At 35.2% G+C, this 17,175-nt stretch overlaps 4 protein-coding genes across 4 annotated transcripts; 2 read left to right on the forward strand and 2 right to left on the reverse strand.

Moving 5' to 3' along the window:
• Nucleotides 1-3,000: 3,000 nt before the first annotated feature.
• On the forward strand, nucleotides 3,001-5,016 carry LOC145039864 (uncharacterized). The gene is made up of 3 exons (XM_078987869.1): nucleotides 3,001-3,706; nucleotides 4,132-4,905; nucleotides 5,005-5,016. The coding sequence occupies exons 1-3, from the start codon at nucleotides 3,566-3,568 to the stop codon at nucleotides 5,014-5,016; spliced, it is 927 nt and encodes a 308-aa protein (XP_078843995.1). The 5' UTR covers nucleotides 3,001-3,565.
• Nucleotides 5,010-7,454, forward strand: LOC145038671 (formin-like protein 5). Its single transcript, XM_078986953.1, has 4 exons — nucleotides 5,010-5,422; nucleotides 5,571-5,770; nucleotides 5,987-6,222; nucleotides 6,379-7,454. The coding sequence occupies exons 1-4, from the start codon at nucleotides 5,046-5,048 to the stop codon at nucleotides 7,228-7,230; spliced, it is 1,665 nt and encodes a 554-aa protein (XP_078843079.1). The 5' UTR covers nucleotides 5,010-5,045; the 3' UTR covers nucleotides 7,231-7,454.
• A 1,158-nt stretch (nucleotides 7,455-8,612) lies between these two features.
• LOC145042338 (pentatricopeptide repeat-containing protein At4g38010-like) lies at nucleotides 8,613-10,632 on the reverse strand. Its single transcript, XM_078990731.1, has 2 exons — nucleotides 9,955-10,632; nucleotides 8,613-9,844 (listed from the first exon to the last, which is right to left on the reverse strand). The coding sequence occupies exons 1-2, from the start codon at nucleotides 10,447-10,449 to the stop codon at nucleotides 8,753-8,755; spliced, it is 1,587 nt and encodes a 528-aa protein (XP_078846857.1). The 5' UTR covers nucleotides 10,450-10,632; the 3' UTR covers nucleotides 8,613-8,752.
• Nucleotides 10,633-11,630: 998 nt separating this feature from the next.
• Nucleotides 11,631-13,853, reverse strand: LOC145042339 (GPI inositol-deacylase C, putative (DUF1218)). The gene is made up of 3 exons (XM_078990732.1): nucleotides 13,601-13,853; nucleotides 13,289-13,491; nucleotides 11,631-12,105 (listed from the first exon to the last, which is right to left on the reverse strand). The coding sequence occupies exons 1-3, from the start codon at nucleotides 13,700-13,702 to the stop codon at nucleotides 11,928-11,930; spliced, it is 483 nt and encodes a 160-aa protein (XP_078846858.1). The 5' UTR covers nucleotides 13,703-13,853; the 3' UTR covers nucleotides 11,631-11,927.
• Between the last annotated feature and the right edge of the window lie 3,322 nt (nucleotides 13,854-17,175).

Raw genomic sequence — 17,175 nt, forward strand, 5'->3', positions numbered from 1 at the left:
AGGCGAGAATGGGGGCTATAAGGTGGATTAAATATTGAGAAAACCCGGAGATTTAGGGTTTCAACCTGGCAGGCCGACTCGCCGAGTCTCGAATATGGACTCGCCGAGTCGCCGATCTATACGCTGATCAACCGAGTCCCGAATATGGACTCGCCGAGTTGCCGATCTATACGCTGATCAACAACGCGACCCTACTCGACGAGTCGGGACATAGACTCGCCGAGTTCCTCTACGAACTTCAAAAATAAATACTAAAAACCACATACCAGAGACGGGTCATTACAATATGAGTGTTCAACAAATTGGAAACAAACTATGCGAGTTTCAAAATGTTCATTTGTAAGATAGAGTAGTTAACCTTTCTTTTACAACTTGAAGATCATAATGTTCTTAAAGGTTCCAATGAACACTTAATGAATTAAGTAGGGTGTTTTGGATGATAAAACACCTGCTAATCATGCCTAAGAACCTAAACAACTGGTACAAAGTGATTTAGAAAAGGGTTTTCAAGAACAATGCAAAGTAGAGTGTTATTTTGGAAAAAAAAAAACAAATTGTATGAGTGTGCAGACATGAAAGCATGGCTAGTGGGTTTTTATGCCTTAATATCCACGGCCGTGGAAGTCTCTATTAGAGAATTTATTTATTTTCTTCATAAATTTTGCATACGGGCTCAAATTTACGCACAGTTTTCCCCTACATTCATATTTTTACATGAAAAATAGTTTGAAACAATAAAATTTAGTAATGGAATCTATGAGGGGTATTTTGGTCATTTTAATGACTTATGTTCATATATTGTATAAGTAGTGTTTAAAGAGTGTTTCTCTAAGGAAAGGAACTAGAAGAGGACTAGTTAACCTTCTTGTGATTAAGGTGAATATGTTTTAGAATTTTCCCACTTTGGGATACATGACTAAATGAATTTTATAATGATGACATACCAATGCTTTGATATATGAAACGTTTTGAAATGAAAATGTTAAATACTTTTGAAGTGAATGTTGTGAAAGAATGTCTTGAAATCAAGAATGTTTTGAAAGAAAATAATATTTTAAAAGAAAGGATGTTTTGATAACGTGTATGAAATGTTTTGAATATATAAATGCTTTATGTTTTAAATGATTATTTTGATACTAATGTATGAAATGTATAAAGCATGTAAAGAAATAATAATAACATATGAAATGTGTAAAGCATCGAAAGAAATGATAATAATGTATAGAATGTGTAAAGTATGGAAAGTAATGAAAAAAATATATTGCTCGAGCCATGATATCCCGTAACGGGATATAAAGGAATCTATCGGGGTGACGCTACCCCTTTGTAACATACATTGCCTAAGAAAATGATGTCTTGGTGGATTGGTTTTGTTCTTTCAACCTTGGTATAGAATTGGGGATATTCCTAGGCCCTAAGTATAAAAATGGCACCAGTTCGATACCGGAATTAACCCTTAATGAAAGAAGGGAATGAAATGAGAAAAGAAATGTCTCTTGAATTATGTTATGTATAATGAAATATTTTGATATGGAATGAAATGTGGAAAATGTCTATTTGAAATATGTTTGCATAATGAAATGGTTTTGATAAAAACGTGATAAATGTTTTGGGTCACAAACCCGAGTATCTCACAAGACATTATTGTCTTACGTATCTCTTTTTAATGTCATGTGTCCCAGGTTGTACTTAAGGAGTAAAGATGATAGATGGAATTTAGAAGTTAAAAAATAGAGAATGTAGTGGAGCTTGTCAAGTTCTTTATTAATGATATTAATGTAATTCATATTTGCGTAATGGTAGCACCCAAAGTTTTAATTGTAAATGTTTGTGGGACCAATTTTTATTAAATATGAGTTAATACCCGAATGTTTTTATAACCATAACATTGAAAAAGTTTTGGAGAAAAGAAATTGGGGTGTTACAGAATCTGTAATTTTTATAAAACTCGGGAACATGGCCGGTGATAGGGTTAGCAAGAAGGGCTTGTGCATAGGGCCCAAAATTTTCAGGGGGCCAATTATTCTGTTTTTATCATACTCAATTAAGCAATTTCAGCTCAAAACAAAGATAATCCATTCCAACCTGTTAAGGACTCCACGGTCTACACGCGAGAAGAAGAAAACATTGATCAAACGCAACAGAAAAGATCGATCATCGATGCTTCAGCCTTCAACGACATAATCGACTAGCGAGGGTACTCTTGAACCTATTATTCTGCTATTTTCCTAAGTGCTAGTCAGGTAAGTAATATTAATTAATAAATGTCATTGAAATCTTCAACTCCGAACAATTTGTAATTGAATATCTATGTCATTAATTGATTAATTAATAACGCCACTAATTAATTAGTTTGTAATCTATTACGAATGTCTATGTCATTAATTGATTAAATGATCAATATCATTAATTGATCGGTTTGTAATCTGTTGAAACTTAGACAATATGATAATTTTTTTTTAATAAAATGAGTGAGTTGTAATTGAATGTCTAATTGTCTATTATCATTTATCAGCATGTAGTTTGTAACTGAATGTTGATTACCAATTTGCTATCAAGAATGTTAAGAGATCCTTACAGATAGTCGGTTAGCTGTTAAAAAAATAGTTTATGTAATTAAATTCGTTACAGGTTAAAACCTAAGAGTCTTTTTTTCTTACTTGTCATATGCATTTGAATCCTAAGGACCGACCCTACTCGGAAACTAAGTGTAAAATAGTTATTTCATATCAAATTTATAACAAAATGAAGTCATAAGACTAACTAAGCAAGTAATTGAAACCATATAGACCATCTTTGCCAATAAAAATAGTTAGGGACTAAATATGATAATTTTATATATTTCATCCAAAAAAAACAGAACATTAACTACTCTACAAGTTGTAGGCGCGAACATCTGCTGATTCAATTATCAAGCCTCTTTGCTATATGCCACGTCCCTTCCACCCCCAAAAAGTTTCCCCAACAGCAAAAAATTCTAACAAACACCAAAAACGAGTGTTTCTGCGTTTCGTTTCGAATCTTATCATGGCAATGATTTTATCAAAATTTTACGTACATTCTGATTTTTAATTTCTGTGGACTCTTTGCTTAAGCATTGAACTGTTTGCAATCAGTTCCTTTTGGAATTTGTAAAACAAATTTATTTTTCCGTGCTTGTTAGGGCTTTATAGATCGATTTTATTTGCAATTTCGTACGTCCGAGTGTTTTCCCAGGTGTTGTATCTGTACTGCCTTCCGATTCTAAATTGACGAAGAGATCTCCTGTAGATTTGTGAATCTCTGAAATCTGAATCATGATATGGTGAAGGCAAAAGGACTCGCGGGTTATTTTCTAAGATTGCATTATGAAACCAACATCACGAAAAAACCACCAAATTATGTTGAGAAATGGAGGATTTCGATCGGAGACTGCAGCTGAAACAATGTCGTTTCCGTTGAAATTTTGGTGAATTAGAGCTTCGATTACAGGGATTTAGGGTAAAGATGGGGTGATTTTATGCAACCAATCTCGATGAAATGAGAAGGGTAGAATTATGGAACCGAAAAGTAGATTAAGAATCCAATGGACGCAAGAAATTTAGGTATTACTGTAGCTCTTTTCGTTGTGTTGGTGGCAGGTGTTTGTGAAGGTCGCAGATTTCCAGACAAATCTTCCTCTGGCCATGGAGTCCATTGGAGGGCTCATGATATAGACGAAAATAAGGTATGATTCTTCTTTGCTCTTCTTAAATTTTATACATTTGTTCATTATTGCGTTTTAACTTCCTTAATAAATGTTTAATGCTTTAGTTACTTGAAGGACAAGGTTTCCTTCCATTATCGATTGATGCCAAGCAAATCTTAGTTTCATTATTCAAACTTCTTCAAAGATTTTTTTTCATTACACTTTATGCATTAGAAATTCTGAATCATAGAATATCAATACGTTACAAACACTACAAATTGTTGAAAAAAACCATATTTCTTTCATTTTGTCTTGCTTGTTCAATGAGACAATTTAAGAGAGGGTAATGCCAGCAGTGAATGGTCCAGGAATTATGAGCAGAGTATGCATTATTTTATGATGCAAAGTTTAATTAAATAAAAAAGAAAATTGTAGTGTAACCCATTTCACTTGTGTCTCTACAGGAAGATCAAGTTTCGTTATTTTGTAGAAAACAGCTCAAAAAAATTACACAAGCTATCGAGTATTTTACCCTTAATTTACCAAACCCAACAAACTATATCACAAACTCTAATGCAACATCAATAAGAAAAATTCTTATACAACATAAAGCCATTCTTAACCACCCTCCAACACTAAATCAATCTTTCCATAGACCAAATGCTCGAATCCTCAAACCAAAGGGCCGTCGCCGGAAAAGACCGCCACGGCGGCGGCGGCGGAGGCGCCGCCGCCCACCATGGCCACCAGATCCATCGCCAGCTCCATCTCCATCTTCACCCAGACCCAGTGCTCCTACTCCTAACATGGCCCCATCTCCAGCTGGGGATGGAGATGGGGCCCTGACTCCCGATGGGGATGGGGCCCCACTGCCTCCTGAAAGGGCCCCACCAACTCCAGGTAGGGCCCCATCGAGTCCTGGTGGGGCCTCATCTCCAACACCAACCCGTAAACCATTTCCAAAACCTAAACCATTACCTGAACGTGAACCTTTTCGAGAGCCTTCATCCAATTTTTCACCGGAAAAAGCCAGAAGGCCGCCGGATTTGTTGCCGGAAGATGATAGCAAGGAGCGGAAGTTGCTGATAATTGCTGCAACTTCAACCACAGTGGCGGCATTTGCTATTTTCTCATTGTTTTTGGTTTGCTTTCTTAGACTGAAAAAGCGGAGAAGGGGAGGTAATAATGATGGAAGAGGGGAGGGGAGGAGGAATCTTGCTAGTGGTAATTACTCAATTGTTTATAGCATCTTACTTTCATTTTATTTTCTTATTATAGTTGTGAAATTTGGTTTACATTTATTTGGATGACATTGCATTTAACCTTTTGTTTTACAGGTTTTTCACTGAAATCCAAGAAACTCAAAAGTACAAAGGACATGGCTCATGATGTATCCACCAATGATGCTTCAGTTCCCGAAGATGAAGAATCAGAAGTTGGATCATTCCCACTTCCACCTGTAATAACCACTCCTCTACCACCTGAATCACCTCCAACACCTCCACCACCGCCACCACCACCTTCACCTCTAGCCTCAAAAGCAACACCACCTCCACCACCTCCAAAGCCTCCTAATGTCCCTAATCCACCAAAGAAAAAGCCACCCCCACCTGCTCCAATACCCAAAGATGGAAATGATGATGGTGAAGATTCAGATGCCAATAAAACCAAATTAAAACCGTTTTTCTGGGATAAAGTGAATGCTAACCCTAATCGAGCCATGGTTTGGCACGATATTAAATCCGGATCATTCCAGTAAGTCTCTAACCTTTAAGTATAATTATTCAGATAAGTTAAAGGGTTAAAATGTTAAATTCATATTTATGTCACATTTTCCACAACTTATGCAAAACATGCAATCACGTTTCATCAATATTGAACACAGTAATTTTTGAACGTATAGGTTCAATGAAGAAATGATGGAAAGTCTGTTTGGTGCCTCGAGTGTTCAAAACAAGAATGAGAATGGAAAAAACCCAGCAAACCTACAATCTCAACCCAAATTGGTTCAAATTATTGAGCCCAAGAAAGCACAGAATCTTGCCATTCTATTAAAAGCATTGAATGTTACTACTCAAGAAGTCTCTGATGCTGTTAGGGAAGGTAATTCTAAATTCTATACTGATTTATTAAACCATTATACTTTTTTTTAATCATTTATAAAACCATTCGTTCATTTTGTTACCAAGTTTTGGAAAAGAGCAAAAAAAAAAAAAAACACAACTAAAAATTATTATTATTATCATTATTATAATAATATAAAATAGTTAAGTGGTTAAATTGGTAAAATGATGAAAGTACGTTGTGTTTTTTGTGTAGGTAACGAGCTTCCAGTAGAATTCATCTCAACTTTGTTGAAAATGGCACCTACCCAAGATGAAGAACTAAAACTCAGGACATATAATGGCGATGTTGCTCTTCTTGGCCCTTCAGAAAAGTTCCTTAAAGCATTAGTTGATATCCCTTTTGCATTCAAACGTCTTGAAGCTTTGATGTTTATGGCTTCCCTTCCCGAAGAATATTCTTCCGTTAAAGAATCCTTCGCAACTTTAGAGGTATCGTTACAACTTCCCCTTCCCACTACAAGACAAAACAGGTTGTACTGTGTTTGACATGCATTGGACTGAGACCGATACAATTTTTTTTTTTTTTTTCTATTTGAATGGACTATTTTACACTTTTGGTGGCGTAACATCGACTCATTTTTTCAGGTAGCTTGCACGGTGCTAACAAACAGCCGACTCTTCCTGAAACTTCTAGAAGCGGTTCTTAAAACAGGCAACCGTATGAATGTGGGTACGTATCGTGGTGGGGCCGAGGCGTTCAAACTAGACAACCTTTTAAAACTCTCCGATGTCAAAGGAACAGACGGCAAAACCACACTCCTATCCTTCGTAGTCCAAGAAATGATCCGGTCAGAAGGAACCAAAGCTGCCCGAAGAGCCCGGGCAAACCAAAGTTCATCCAAAGACACTTCACAATCACAACCAAGTAAAGAACCGCCCGAAAATTACCGAAAATTCGGTTTCGAAGTCGTTTCCAAGCTAAGTGAGGAGCTCGAGGACGTGAAAAAAGCCGCACTAATTGACGGGGATACCCTCACATCAACGGTTTTGAAGTTAGGGCACATGTTAAGGAGAACAAAAGACTTTTTATATAATGAGATGAAACATGTGGAAGAAGATACTGAGTTTCAGGTGTTTCTCACGGGGTTTGTGGAACGGGCGGAGGCTGAGATCGGGTGGTTGTTGGAAGAGGAGAAGAGGATAATGGCGGTGGTGAAGAGCACGGGTGATTATTTCCATGGGACATCGAGGAAAGATGAAGGTTTAAGGTTGTTTGTTATTGTGCGTGATTTCTTGCTACTTTTGGATAGTGTTTGTAATGATATTAAGAAAACGGCCGCTATCCAAGCGAAGAAAAAACGGTCGGATTCGGCGACTACTTCGATGGAAGGGTCGTTTGGGCCAAAGGATATACGTGATAAGTTGTTTCCGTATAATAAAGATGGGCAATTGGGGTATTCGAGTTCGGATGAAGAGAGTGATTCTCCTAGTTTTTGATCAAGAGAGAAGTAGAGGGGCTAAATGTGAAGAAGAGAAAGTTGGAGGTTTTGTGTTGTAAATATCACAAGGGTGTGTTGTGTAGTGTAGATATCGTATTTAAGATGATGAGGGCATTTCCTTTTTGGTTTTGCTTCTATTTGAACAAGCAATAAGTGATTTTTGATGTGGGAGATTTAATGTAGGGATTGAATGTGAATAAGAGGAAGTTGAAGGTCTTCAACTCGGTGTATAATGTAAATTTTATCTTCTAATGTTAGATTTAGATTACTTTTAATATGCCTTTTTTGTTTGCTTTTGTTTGTTGTCAAGTGTTAGTTTGGATAAAAGATAAAAGAAAATGACCAAATTCAAGGACACAGGGAGTAAATATGAATAACAGAAACTTGAGGTTCTTATGCTGTAAATAATACAAAGGGTGTACAATGTAATTGATGTATTTTAAAAACGAAGATGGCATTTTGCTTGATGTTTGCTTCTATTTAAAATTTAAACAAACAAAAAGTGTTATTATCAAAAAAAATGTTGGAAGAATTCAACGATGTAGCCTGTAGGGATTGAATGTGAATAAGCGAAAGTTGAGGGTCTTGAACCCGGTGAATGAAGCATGATGTAAATTTCATCTTCCAAAGTATAGATTTGTCGGGTTTTATTTATTTATTTATTTAAGTACTGTTAGTCTAAAATGATGTTTGGATAAGAGAGGGAAATGACGAAATTCAAGAATCCAATGACTCAATGTGAACAAGAGAAAGTTAAGAAGGTCTCACATTGAAAAATAGTACAAGAGTCTTCAATGTAAATATGATGTTTTTTTTTTTTTTTTTTTCATTTATATATAAAAAAAAACTTTTAGTTTAGTGGTATTAGATTGTGTGTTTCTCTTTTTCAGGTCAAGTCTTGTTGTGGATATAGATGGAATTAAGTGTTTTTTTAGATATAAAAATGATGTTTTGAAGTGGTGGGCATTTTCGCTAGCATTTTGCTTCTATTCAAGAAAAGAAAAATAAAATTCTATTTTTATAGTATTGTTTTAAATTATTTTTCATGGTTGAAAATCAATCTTCTAAGTTCAAATTCTATGTAGTTTGGAATATTTTGCTTCAGTGCCTATTGTAATCGGTTGGTTTTTTAAGATTTTCTAGTTACTTGCTAAAATATGTGTATATATGAATATGCATTTGTTAAAATAAATGTACGTTTTTATCAAGCCAATGTGAAAGAATTACCAATATAAAGACTAATGTAGGAATAAGAGAAAGTCAAAGGTCTTGATTGTAAAAATAGAATGGTTTCGGGAGTGTGCACAAGCAGCTCGACATGTCTAGGTGGAGCTTGCTTGCCATGACAAAACATGAAGCATAGAATTGTAGAACTCTACATTTTAAAGTCATAAGTCTATGCCTTAAGATCAATCTTTATACATATTACACTCGATTTACATCAAAATTTACGGGTGTTAAAAATTAATTATCAAATTAAAAAAAAATGTTTTGATAACCTCTTTAATACATTCTTCTATTTAACCCTCATATTCCAAATCCAACATCTTAGATAAACTACAAACAACCTCTTCGATATCATCCCCACAAACCCCACCATTTTTACCCGAAACAAACTCCTCAACACCGCCACCAACCACCTCAATCACACTCTTCCCACCCTCCACCACCCCTTTCACCGCCACAATCCTTCTCATCGCCGCCACACCATCCCACATTCCACTATCCGCATAAATATTCGACATAAGAACATAAACTCCACGATCATCCCCACTAATCTCTTTCAACCGATCCACCACAAATTCACCCAATCCAACATTCTTCCATACCCTACACCCTAAAAGAACCGAACCCCACAAATCTACATTCGGTTCCATCGGCATCGATCCGATAAAATTTAATGCTTTTCCAAATTCGCCCTTTCGAACAAGAAGATCGATTAAGCATCCGTAGTGTTCGACCTTCGGATTTCGTATTCTTTTAAAGATTTCAACTCCTTCCGTCACAAATCCCGCATGACTACATGCTGATAAAACACTCATGTATACCAAATCGTCCAATTCCATTCCGTCTTGCTCCATTTGATAAAAATATCTCAAAGCTTCGGCACCGGAATTGTTGATTCCAAGTCCGGAAATCATAACATTATAAGTAATAACGTTTCTTTCCAACATGCTATTGAAAACCGCATGTGCCTCTTCAATTCCACCACATTTCATATACATGTCGATGAGGGTTGTGTTTACCACGACATCAAGGGGTATTTTCGTCTTTTTGATGTATGTATGAAGCCACCGTCCTGAATCGAGTGCGCCCAATTGGGCACATGCTGATATAGAGCCTATGATGCAAAATTTATCGGGTTTTATGTTGTGGGAAAGCATTAGATTGAAGAGGGTTAATGCTTCTTTGGGATTTTGGTGTTGTGAATAGCCATTGATCATAATGGTCCAAGAAATTAGGGTTTTGTGATCCATTAGGTTAAATAGTTCTCGAGCTGCTACCATGTTGCCGACTTTGGCGTATGAATCAATCATGGTGTTCCATGAAACTGAGTCTCGTTCATGCATTTGGTCGAACAGTATACGTGCGTGAGTTACGAGGCCTAATTTCTGAAAAGAACAGAAAGACACAAGAGGCAGATTAAGAAATTAAGAAATCAAGAAGTACATTCATATGTGTTATGATTTGACAGAGACATTTATATGTAATTTTTGCAAACCTTGCCGTACCCATCAATCATAACGGACCAAGAAACAACATCTCTTTCAGGCATTTCATCGAACAGCTTCTGTGCTTCCACCATATTACGACACTCTACATATCCGCCTAACATTAGATTCCATGACACAAGATCTTTCCCACGGAATCCATTAAACAAAATCCTGGAACAATTCATCTGCTGACACTTGCAATACATTCCAATCAGCCCGTTTCTCACAAACGCATCGGAATCAAAGAACCCGACTTTCATAACTTCACCATGAACCTGTCTGCCTTCCCACAGTCCGCATATCATCTTACACGCCTTCAGGACAAATGGGTATGTATAATTATCACAATTGATCCCATTTCTTTTCATTTTAACATAAAGCTCCAACGCCATTTGTGGGTTTGTGTTGGAATTTGAGAGATGAGTTTTTATCATGGTGTTGTAGGTGTAGGTGGTTTTATTGGTGTGTTGAATTTGTGGGAGCATTCGGCCTGTGGAATTCATGGTTGAATACTGATTGGAGATGGACTGAACGAGGACATGTCAAAGTATAGAAAGTGGGGCGATATGTTGTTTGATCATCATCAAGAATTACCCGAAAACGTAGAAACCAGATTTTTAGATGATTTTGGAAATACAAATTCGGATATTCAAACTTTTAAATAAGCTTACTTCATATAAGGGTTGTGAACGTAAATCAAATATAGGAAGAACCTATAAAAATGAACTAGTTTTTAAACTTATTTGCAATATATCTTTGTACGGTCACTTGTTACAATATGATATTGATTAACAGTTAAAACATTGATGAAATCAACTTTAATTTCTTAATTAGTAATATAATTTTTGTAGATGCAAAAGGAAAAATGAGGAAGCAAATATCTTAAGTGGAAAAAGAAACAAGATCGTTGTACACATGTATAAATGAACAGTATCACAAATGGATCGACATGTATGATACAATGCTCTACCTAATTCGAGATGAATGTACAAGGTTGTGATGCTTTGTTACATAATGTTCAATTTCAAGTTGAATAAACGACATCTGAATGCTTAAATTCAAGTTGGACTGAGAAATTTATTAAACTATAAGTAAGATTTTTAAGTAGAAATTAGAAGTTTAACGCTTGACTACAGAATACAAAATAAAAAGGTATGATCGGATTGGGTAAGATCTTATGATCGGATCCTAAGATCTCGATATAGATCTTGATTTGGGGTCGATTACAGTGTTATCGACATCATTTAATCAATATACTTTATTCAAATTACAAAATTTCCAAAATTGCTAGAATGTAGTCTTTAAGTTGGGAGTGAGCTTATGATTTTAAGTAAAGAAGAGCAATAACCAAATTTGCATTTTAGGGTTAATGGTTAGTATAAGGCATTTTAGGGTTACTGATTAGTATAAGATTAAATTTGATGTTATATTATTTATCACTATGAAATTTGCGAATATTTAATGTCGTGTAGGGACAATTTTAAACCATAATATAAAAAATAAATTTTGGTGTTGGTTGTTCTTACAAATTCAAACATTATATTTGGTTTCATTTTGTAACAACTCATTTTCATAATTTTATAGGTCATTCTCTAGTAGCCATAAGCTTATTATTAAATGTTTACATTTTTCTATCATCTCCTCTCTATAAATTTTCACAACGAGGATTGCGATTCACTACAAGTTTGAACTCAAGATTCACAAATGGAATTTAAGACCGTTAAATATGATACATAATAATTTCCAAATTCAAACTAAATCAAATAGCAAACATTTTAACATACTATGAATGATGTCAAATTAATTACGTTTTATACTCCTTCAAAGACTGAAATTTCCAATAGACTCGAAACTAGCTAGAAAGGTGTAAATCAGACAACACTCGCAGGAATATGAAAAGGGACCCATGGACTGAGCTGAGCCAAAGATGGATGATTTTGGGGTTAAAAGTCAAAAAGCAATTTCTATCTTTTTTGACTTTTCAGTGGATTGAAGCAGTGGCAGTAACGTAATAAGCGATAGAAAAGAGGCTATGAACGAAACACAATATCCCTCCAATCGAAAGGAAACGATGATGCGAAAGTCCACATGAAGCATTTGATTTGCTGTTTGCTTTTGTCCCGATCACCAGCATCCCCAATCCAACGGCCAGGATTACCCTGATCCAATATCCAAACATCAGTTTTCCACACAATCTATTAAAAATATTAGTCACTTTAATTTGATCTGAAAATCATCTTTAATTTGATCTGAAAATCATCACTAAAATTAATAAATTATTGTACTTTAATATCGATAACTTTAATAATGATATTTCATCTTGTATTTATATTTTGCAATAAAATCTGTTTTGGATTTAATATGTTACCATGTTTTTCTAGTATCAAAATACGGAAAATTTTGCAACTAATATTCGATAAAATATAGTTGCATATTTAAGTTGCATAAGTTGACAAACAAGTAAAATATTATTTTTGTAAATCGATAAAAAAACAAAAGGTCATTGCATAAATAAACATAACTGGTGTAAAATACTTTTGTCTAAAATAGGTTGTTGAATATAATATGAAAAAGAGTAAATTTAAGAGTAAATTATTTTGGTGTTTGGTCCCAAACTTTTTTTTCAATTAGATTGTCCATGTTGTTTGATTTTGTTACATTTTCGTCCCTAACATAGATAAGATTGGGGACCAAAATAAAACTTTGATCAAATCGTAGAAACGAAAAATACAATAAAATCAAATCATAGAGACGATCTGAATACAAAGAGACTAAATGTATAATTTTGATTAAATTATAAAGACGATTTTAATAATTTACTCTATCAAAAAATATAAAACATCATTGCATGTATATGCATTTAACCTATTTTTTTTAATATTAATTGGGTATTTTGGAAAATAAAAAAACCACGTAAAATGCTGACAGATTTGAATGATTTTACAGCACTTTTCCAAAGTCGATATGATTTAAATAACAACGTTTAAAGTTTCTTTTTACCTAAATGATTTTTAAATCTAAATAATGTAAAGATTTATGATGGAATGTGACAAAATAAAAAATAAAAATAAATTACAAACGACTTCATCACACATTCGGAGCTCGGCATTTTTTCGTTCTTGAAAGGATTTTTTATTTTTATTTTTATTTTTTTTAACTAGAATGTACAATACCGTTACAATTACTATTTTTATCTTCTTTTTATGCATTACAAAAATTCACACTTTATTTGAGGGTTACCCAAGTGCATACTGCATACCACACTCTTTAATGATGCCATTTCCCTATGTTAATTTGGACGCATTTAGCTTACTTTTTGGAGAAAAGAGAAGAAAACAGTACCATGTAAAGAACAGCGATAGCAATGACAATTGCCTCCCAAGAGAAGCTTTTTGGACTTCATCATGGCTACAAACGGCGCACCCACTTAGCAAGTTGGCTAACACATGGGCTGCAATCAAGAGCACAATGGCAGCCAACCCTAGCCTATAAGCTTCATGGCTTGGTTCTTTGCACTCAAACAACCACAACCTCAAATGCTTCTCCTATCCATCAATACAAACACACACAAAAAAAAGAACATTCTATCCACTTTCTTTATCATATATACAAACCCATTTACACATTTATCAATTGAGAAAACAGTAATCGAACCTGGTTTTGGGCTGCTTCCGCTCGGATCCCAAGAATGCCCGCAGTTATATCCAATGCAATAATAACAAGACATACAAGCGCACCGATCACTTTGTTAGCCATTGCGACAATGGTTTGAACAAGAAAGTTTAGCTGGTTTTGAGATGAAAGGGAGAGAGTGTTTAATATATGGGGTTCATGTGAAAGGGAAAAGGCTTGTTTTTTGGAATAGTTTTTGTTAGGGTTTTTACATGCTTTGCAGTGGTGCTTTTAAGTGACACTTTTTATTTACTTTGGATACTTTGGAAGGGTAACTAAGAAAAGTAGGGTATAAAACAGCTAACGGGGAAGTGGGGCGTATAAAAGAATCTAATACTTTCTTTCATTAGAAGAACAAGAACCATAATAAGGCATGTATATAAATGGTATATATAAGGCTTAAATGTATATTTAGGTAATACTACCTAAAAAAATTAGTTTTTATAGAAAGTAGATTTTTATACAAAAATTAGTAATCAAACTCATTTAGTATACAAATTTATTTAAAATATATATATATATATATATATATATATATATATATATATATATATATATATATATATATATATATATATATATATATATATATATATATATAAAGTTGTAGACATTTATAAGTATGAATTTATAAGGAAAATAAGAAAATATTAAATTATTGAAATTGAAGTGCTGATTTCTCTTTTAAATTTAAATAGAAAAAATAATTACGTTTTAACTAAGGAATTTTAAAATTAAAAGCAAAGTTACATTAATAAAATTAATATCCATTTATTATTATATTTATTATAATTATTATATTTTAATACAATGTGAAATTTAATAAAATGAAAAAAAAAAAAACACTATAAAATGACATGTAGAAAAATTTTAATTATAAAATAACATGTGACAAAATAAATGAGAGTAAGACATGTGACCAAGAAATATATATTAAAGTAGATTTTGCGAGTTACATGTTTAGCCTAGGGGTAAGCATCCAGACTAAAACGATTTAGAACAAGAACTGGTTTAATGGAATCAAGTGGACCGAAAACCAAATCGATTAGCCTACATCGATGTTGGTCTTGTATTTTTCGGTTAGTTGCCTGGTTGGAACTAATATAACTTGTTATGCAATAGGTACAACTCGATGAAGCCATGATCTCTTATCACATCTGTAACACCCGACTCACAGGCATAAATTTTAAAGTTTAAATACTCATTTTGAACCTACTCAACGAGTTGGTTGCCCCCAACTCATTGTGTAGAGACAGAATATGTTCGCGTGGTTTATGGAACCTACTCGACGTGTTGGGGGACCCTAACTCGACGAGTAGAGGTTGTGCATGAAAACCCTAATTTTTAGGGTTTGCACATTATTTAAAGACTCATTAGCCATCCTCTGCCTCTCTTATTGTCCCCATCAACCTCAGAAAACCCTAATCATGTATTAATCCTCATTTTGTGTGTGTAAAAGCTTGGAAGGTGGTTTTAGTGAATGAAACTTGAAGACTCAAGAGCTTGGATCAAGGAAAAGCTTGTAGATCCAGTATCTACTCTGTCTTGGCTTCCATTTGAAGGTAACAAGTTGTTACCTTGATCATTCTAGTGTTAGATCTCCTCATTCAAGGGTTAAAGGCCATTTTTAGCATATTTGTGGGTCATTTATGGTATTGAGCATGATCTGAAGTTGTAACTTCAGATTTGGACCCCTCTAAGTCCTCATAGTTATAAAGTTATTGAATTTATCAAGCCTTGGCCCTTCTCTTTGGCTTAAACCTCTTCCTTAGTTTGGGTTTGGAATTTTGAGCTTTACATGCACGTAAAGTTTGCAACTTTACGTGGAAACTATACCCTAGGAAGCTAGATCTACAATTTGGAGCCTTGGTTTTGCTTAAAAACGTCTGAATAAGAAGAGGACTGAACGAACTCGATGAATTGCATGGTTAACTCAACGAGTCGGATGAAGATTGCCTGTTTTTGGTTTCTGCATGGACTCGGCGAGTCAGTAATATGACTAGACGAGTTGGTTAGCGCTTTCCCGACATTTTGGTCACTAGATGGACTCGACGAGTTGTTTGGAAACTCGGCGAGTTGAATGGGGAATTCGCGACTTGTTGAGTTCTAAAGGAACTGGGTGAGTCTATAGACTGCACTCGACGAGTTGGGTCAACATGGACTGTTGACCTTGACCGTTGAATTTGACTTTGACCAAGGGTTGACCAGTTAGACTTCTGAGGGTACTTTGGTAAATTGGGTATTTATGGAATGGGATCAATGGTGGTTGTAGTTTTTGGTGTTTGGAGCCGCATTTCGAGAGTTTGACATTTCAGTTCCGATCAACATTGTGAGGTGAGTTGTCCTCACTATACTAACAGGGTCGAAGGCACCAATGCCAACCCTTTAAGGATTTGTATATGGGTTTATTGCATGTTGATATGCTTAGTGACTTGATAGGTAGGTATCCTAGTATATAGGATGATGTTATGTTACTGACATGTTAGGTAGGTATCCTAGTATTTAGGATGATGCTATGTTAGTGACCTGTTAGGTCGGTATCCTATTATATAAAATGATGTTATGTTAGTGACATGTTAGGTCGGTATCCTGGTAAATAGGATCATTTTATGATTAGTGATCTCTTAGATTGGTCTGATTGTTGTATATGCTAGCTTATGATATTATGTGTTGATTGTGTATGTGGGGTTGGGTTGAGGCGGACCTGCTTTGCGATCTAGGATAGCATACCAAGGGCGGCCCGGATAGACTGCATAACCAGTAAAGGCGTACTTGTAACACCCCAAAATTACCGGTTAAAAATTTCATTTTTAATTTAGGTTAAAACGTAAAACATCATTACAAAACATTCATGATAATAATCCATGTCTGAAAAACCGGTGACATTGTAATAAGAATTCAGAGTACATCCCAGAAAATCTATAGTGCAGAAAACAAAAGCGTATGTGTGATATGCTGCTACCGTGTCAGCTCCTTTCCCTTAGCTGAAAAGGTACCTAAAACCACAACTGTAAACCGTAAGCACAAAGCTTAGTGAGTTCCCCCATAATACCTCATACCATGCAATCATATAACAAACAACATTCAACTAGGAGATACGAGCCACGCCCACACTCGTGAAGATACGGGCCCTGCCCACACTTCGCTATCTGGGAGATACGGGCCTAGCCCACACTCCACTCTCAGAGAGATACGGGCCTTGCCCACACTCAACCGCCAACCCAATCATACAAGTATCACACAGACGATAAGTATAGACAACTCTATCATATTGGCATGTATCATAATCAACTCAACTAAGAGATACGGGCTCGGCCCACACTTTAATACTAATGTCTCGTCTATACGCGCCGGCCTTGGTGCCTTAGACCCGTTACTACTGAAAGGAAACTTACCTCGAAAGATCTGGTGGTCTGTGTGGGAATCGACTATCTTCTGCTGCTGCTGCTCCGGAAATCCTCCGGCTGTAATTCCCACAACATACTCAATCAATCACTATTAACTGACCTTTGGGTAAAATGACCCTTTTACCCCTGATCATGCCCTAAGTCAGAGTC

The sequence above is a fragment of the Lactuca saligna genome, chromosome 4 (assembly GCF_052625555.1).
Source record: "Lactuca saligna cultivar CGN05327 chromosome 4, ASM5262555v1, whole genome shotgun sequence".
Lineage (NCBI taxonomy): Eukaryota > Viridiplantae > Streptophyta > Magnoliopsida > Asterales > Asteraceae > Lactuca > Lactuca saligna.

Coding starts and splice junctions, on each gene's coding strand:
- LOC145039864 (XM_078987869.1), top strand. CDS start 3,566: ATGGACGCAAGAAATTTAGGTATTACTGTAGCTCTTTTCGTTGTGTTG. Junction 3,707..4,131: donor ATGATATAGACGAAAATAAG/GTATGATTCTTC, acceptor GTGTCTCTACAG/GAAGATCAAGTTTCGTTATT.
- LOC145038671 (XM_078986953.1), top strand. CDS start 5,046: ATGGCTCATGATGTATCCACCAATGATGCTTCAGTTCCCGAAGATGAA. Junction 5,423..5,570: donor ATTAAATCCGGATCATTCCA/GTAAGTCTCTAA, acceptor TTGAACGTATAG/GTTCAATGAAGAAATGATGG. Junction 5,771..5,986: donor CTCTGATGCTGTTAGGGAAG/GTAATTCTAAAT, acceptor TTTTTTGTGTAG/GTAACGAGCTTCCAGTAGAA.
- LOC145042338 (XM_078990731.1), bottom strand. CDS start 10,449: ATGAATTCCACAGGCCGAATGCTCCCACAAATTCAACACACCAATAAA. Junction 9,845..9,954: donor TGATTGATGGGTACGGCAAG/GTTTGCAAAAAT, acceptor TGTTCTTTTCAG/AAATTAGGCCTCGTAACTCA.
- LOC145042339 (XM_078990732.1), bottom strand. CDS start 13,702: ATGGCTAACAAAGTGATCGGTGCGCTTGTATGTCTTGTTATTATTGCA. Junction 13,492..13,600: donor CGGAAGCAGCCCAAAACCAG/GTTCGATTACTG, acceptor ATTGATGGATAG/GAGAAGCATTTGAGGTTGTG. Junction 12,106..13,288: donor CTATCGCTGTTCTTTACATG/GTACTGTTTTCT, acceptor ATATTGGATCAG/GGTAATCCTGGCCGTTGGAT.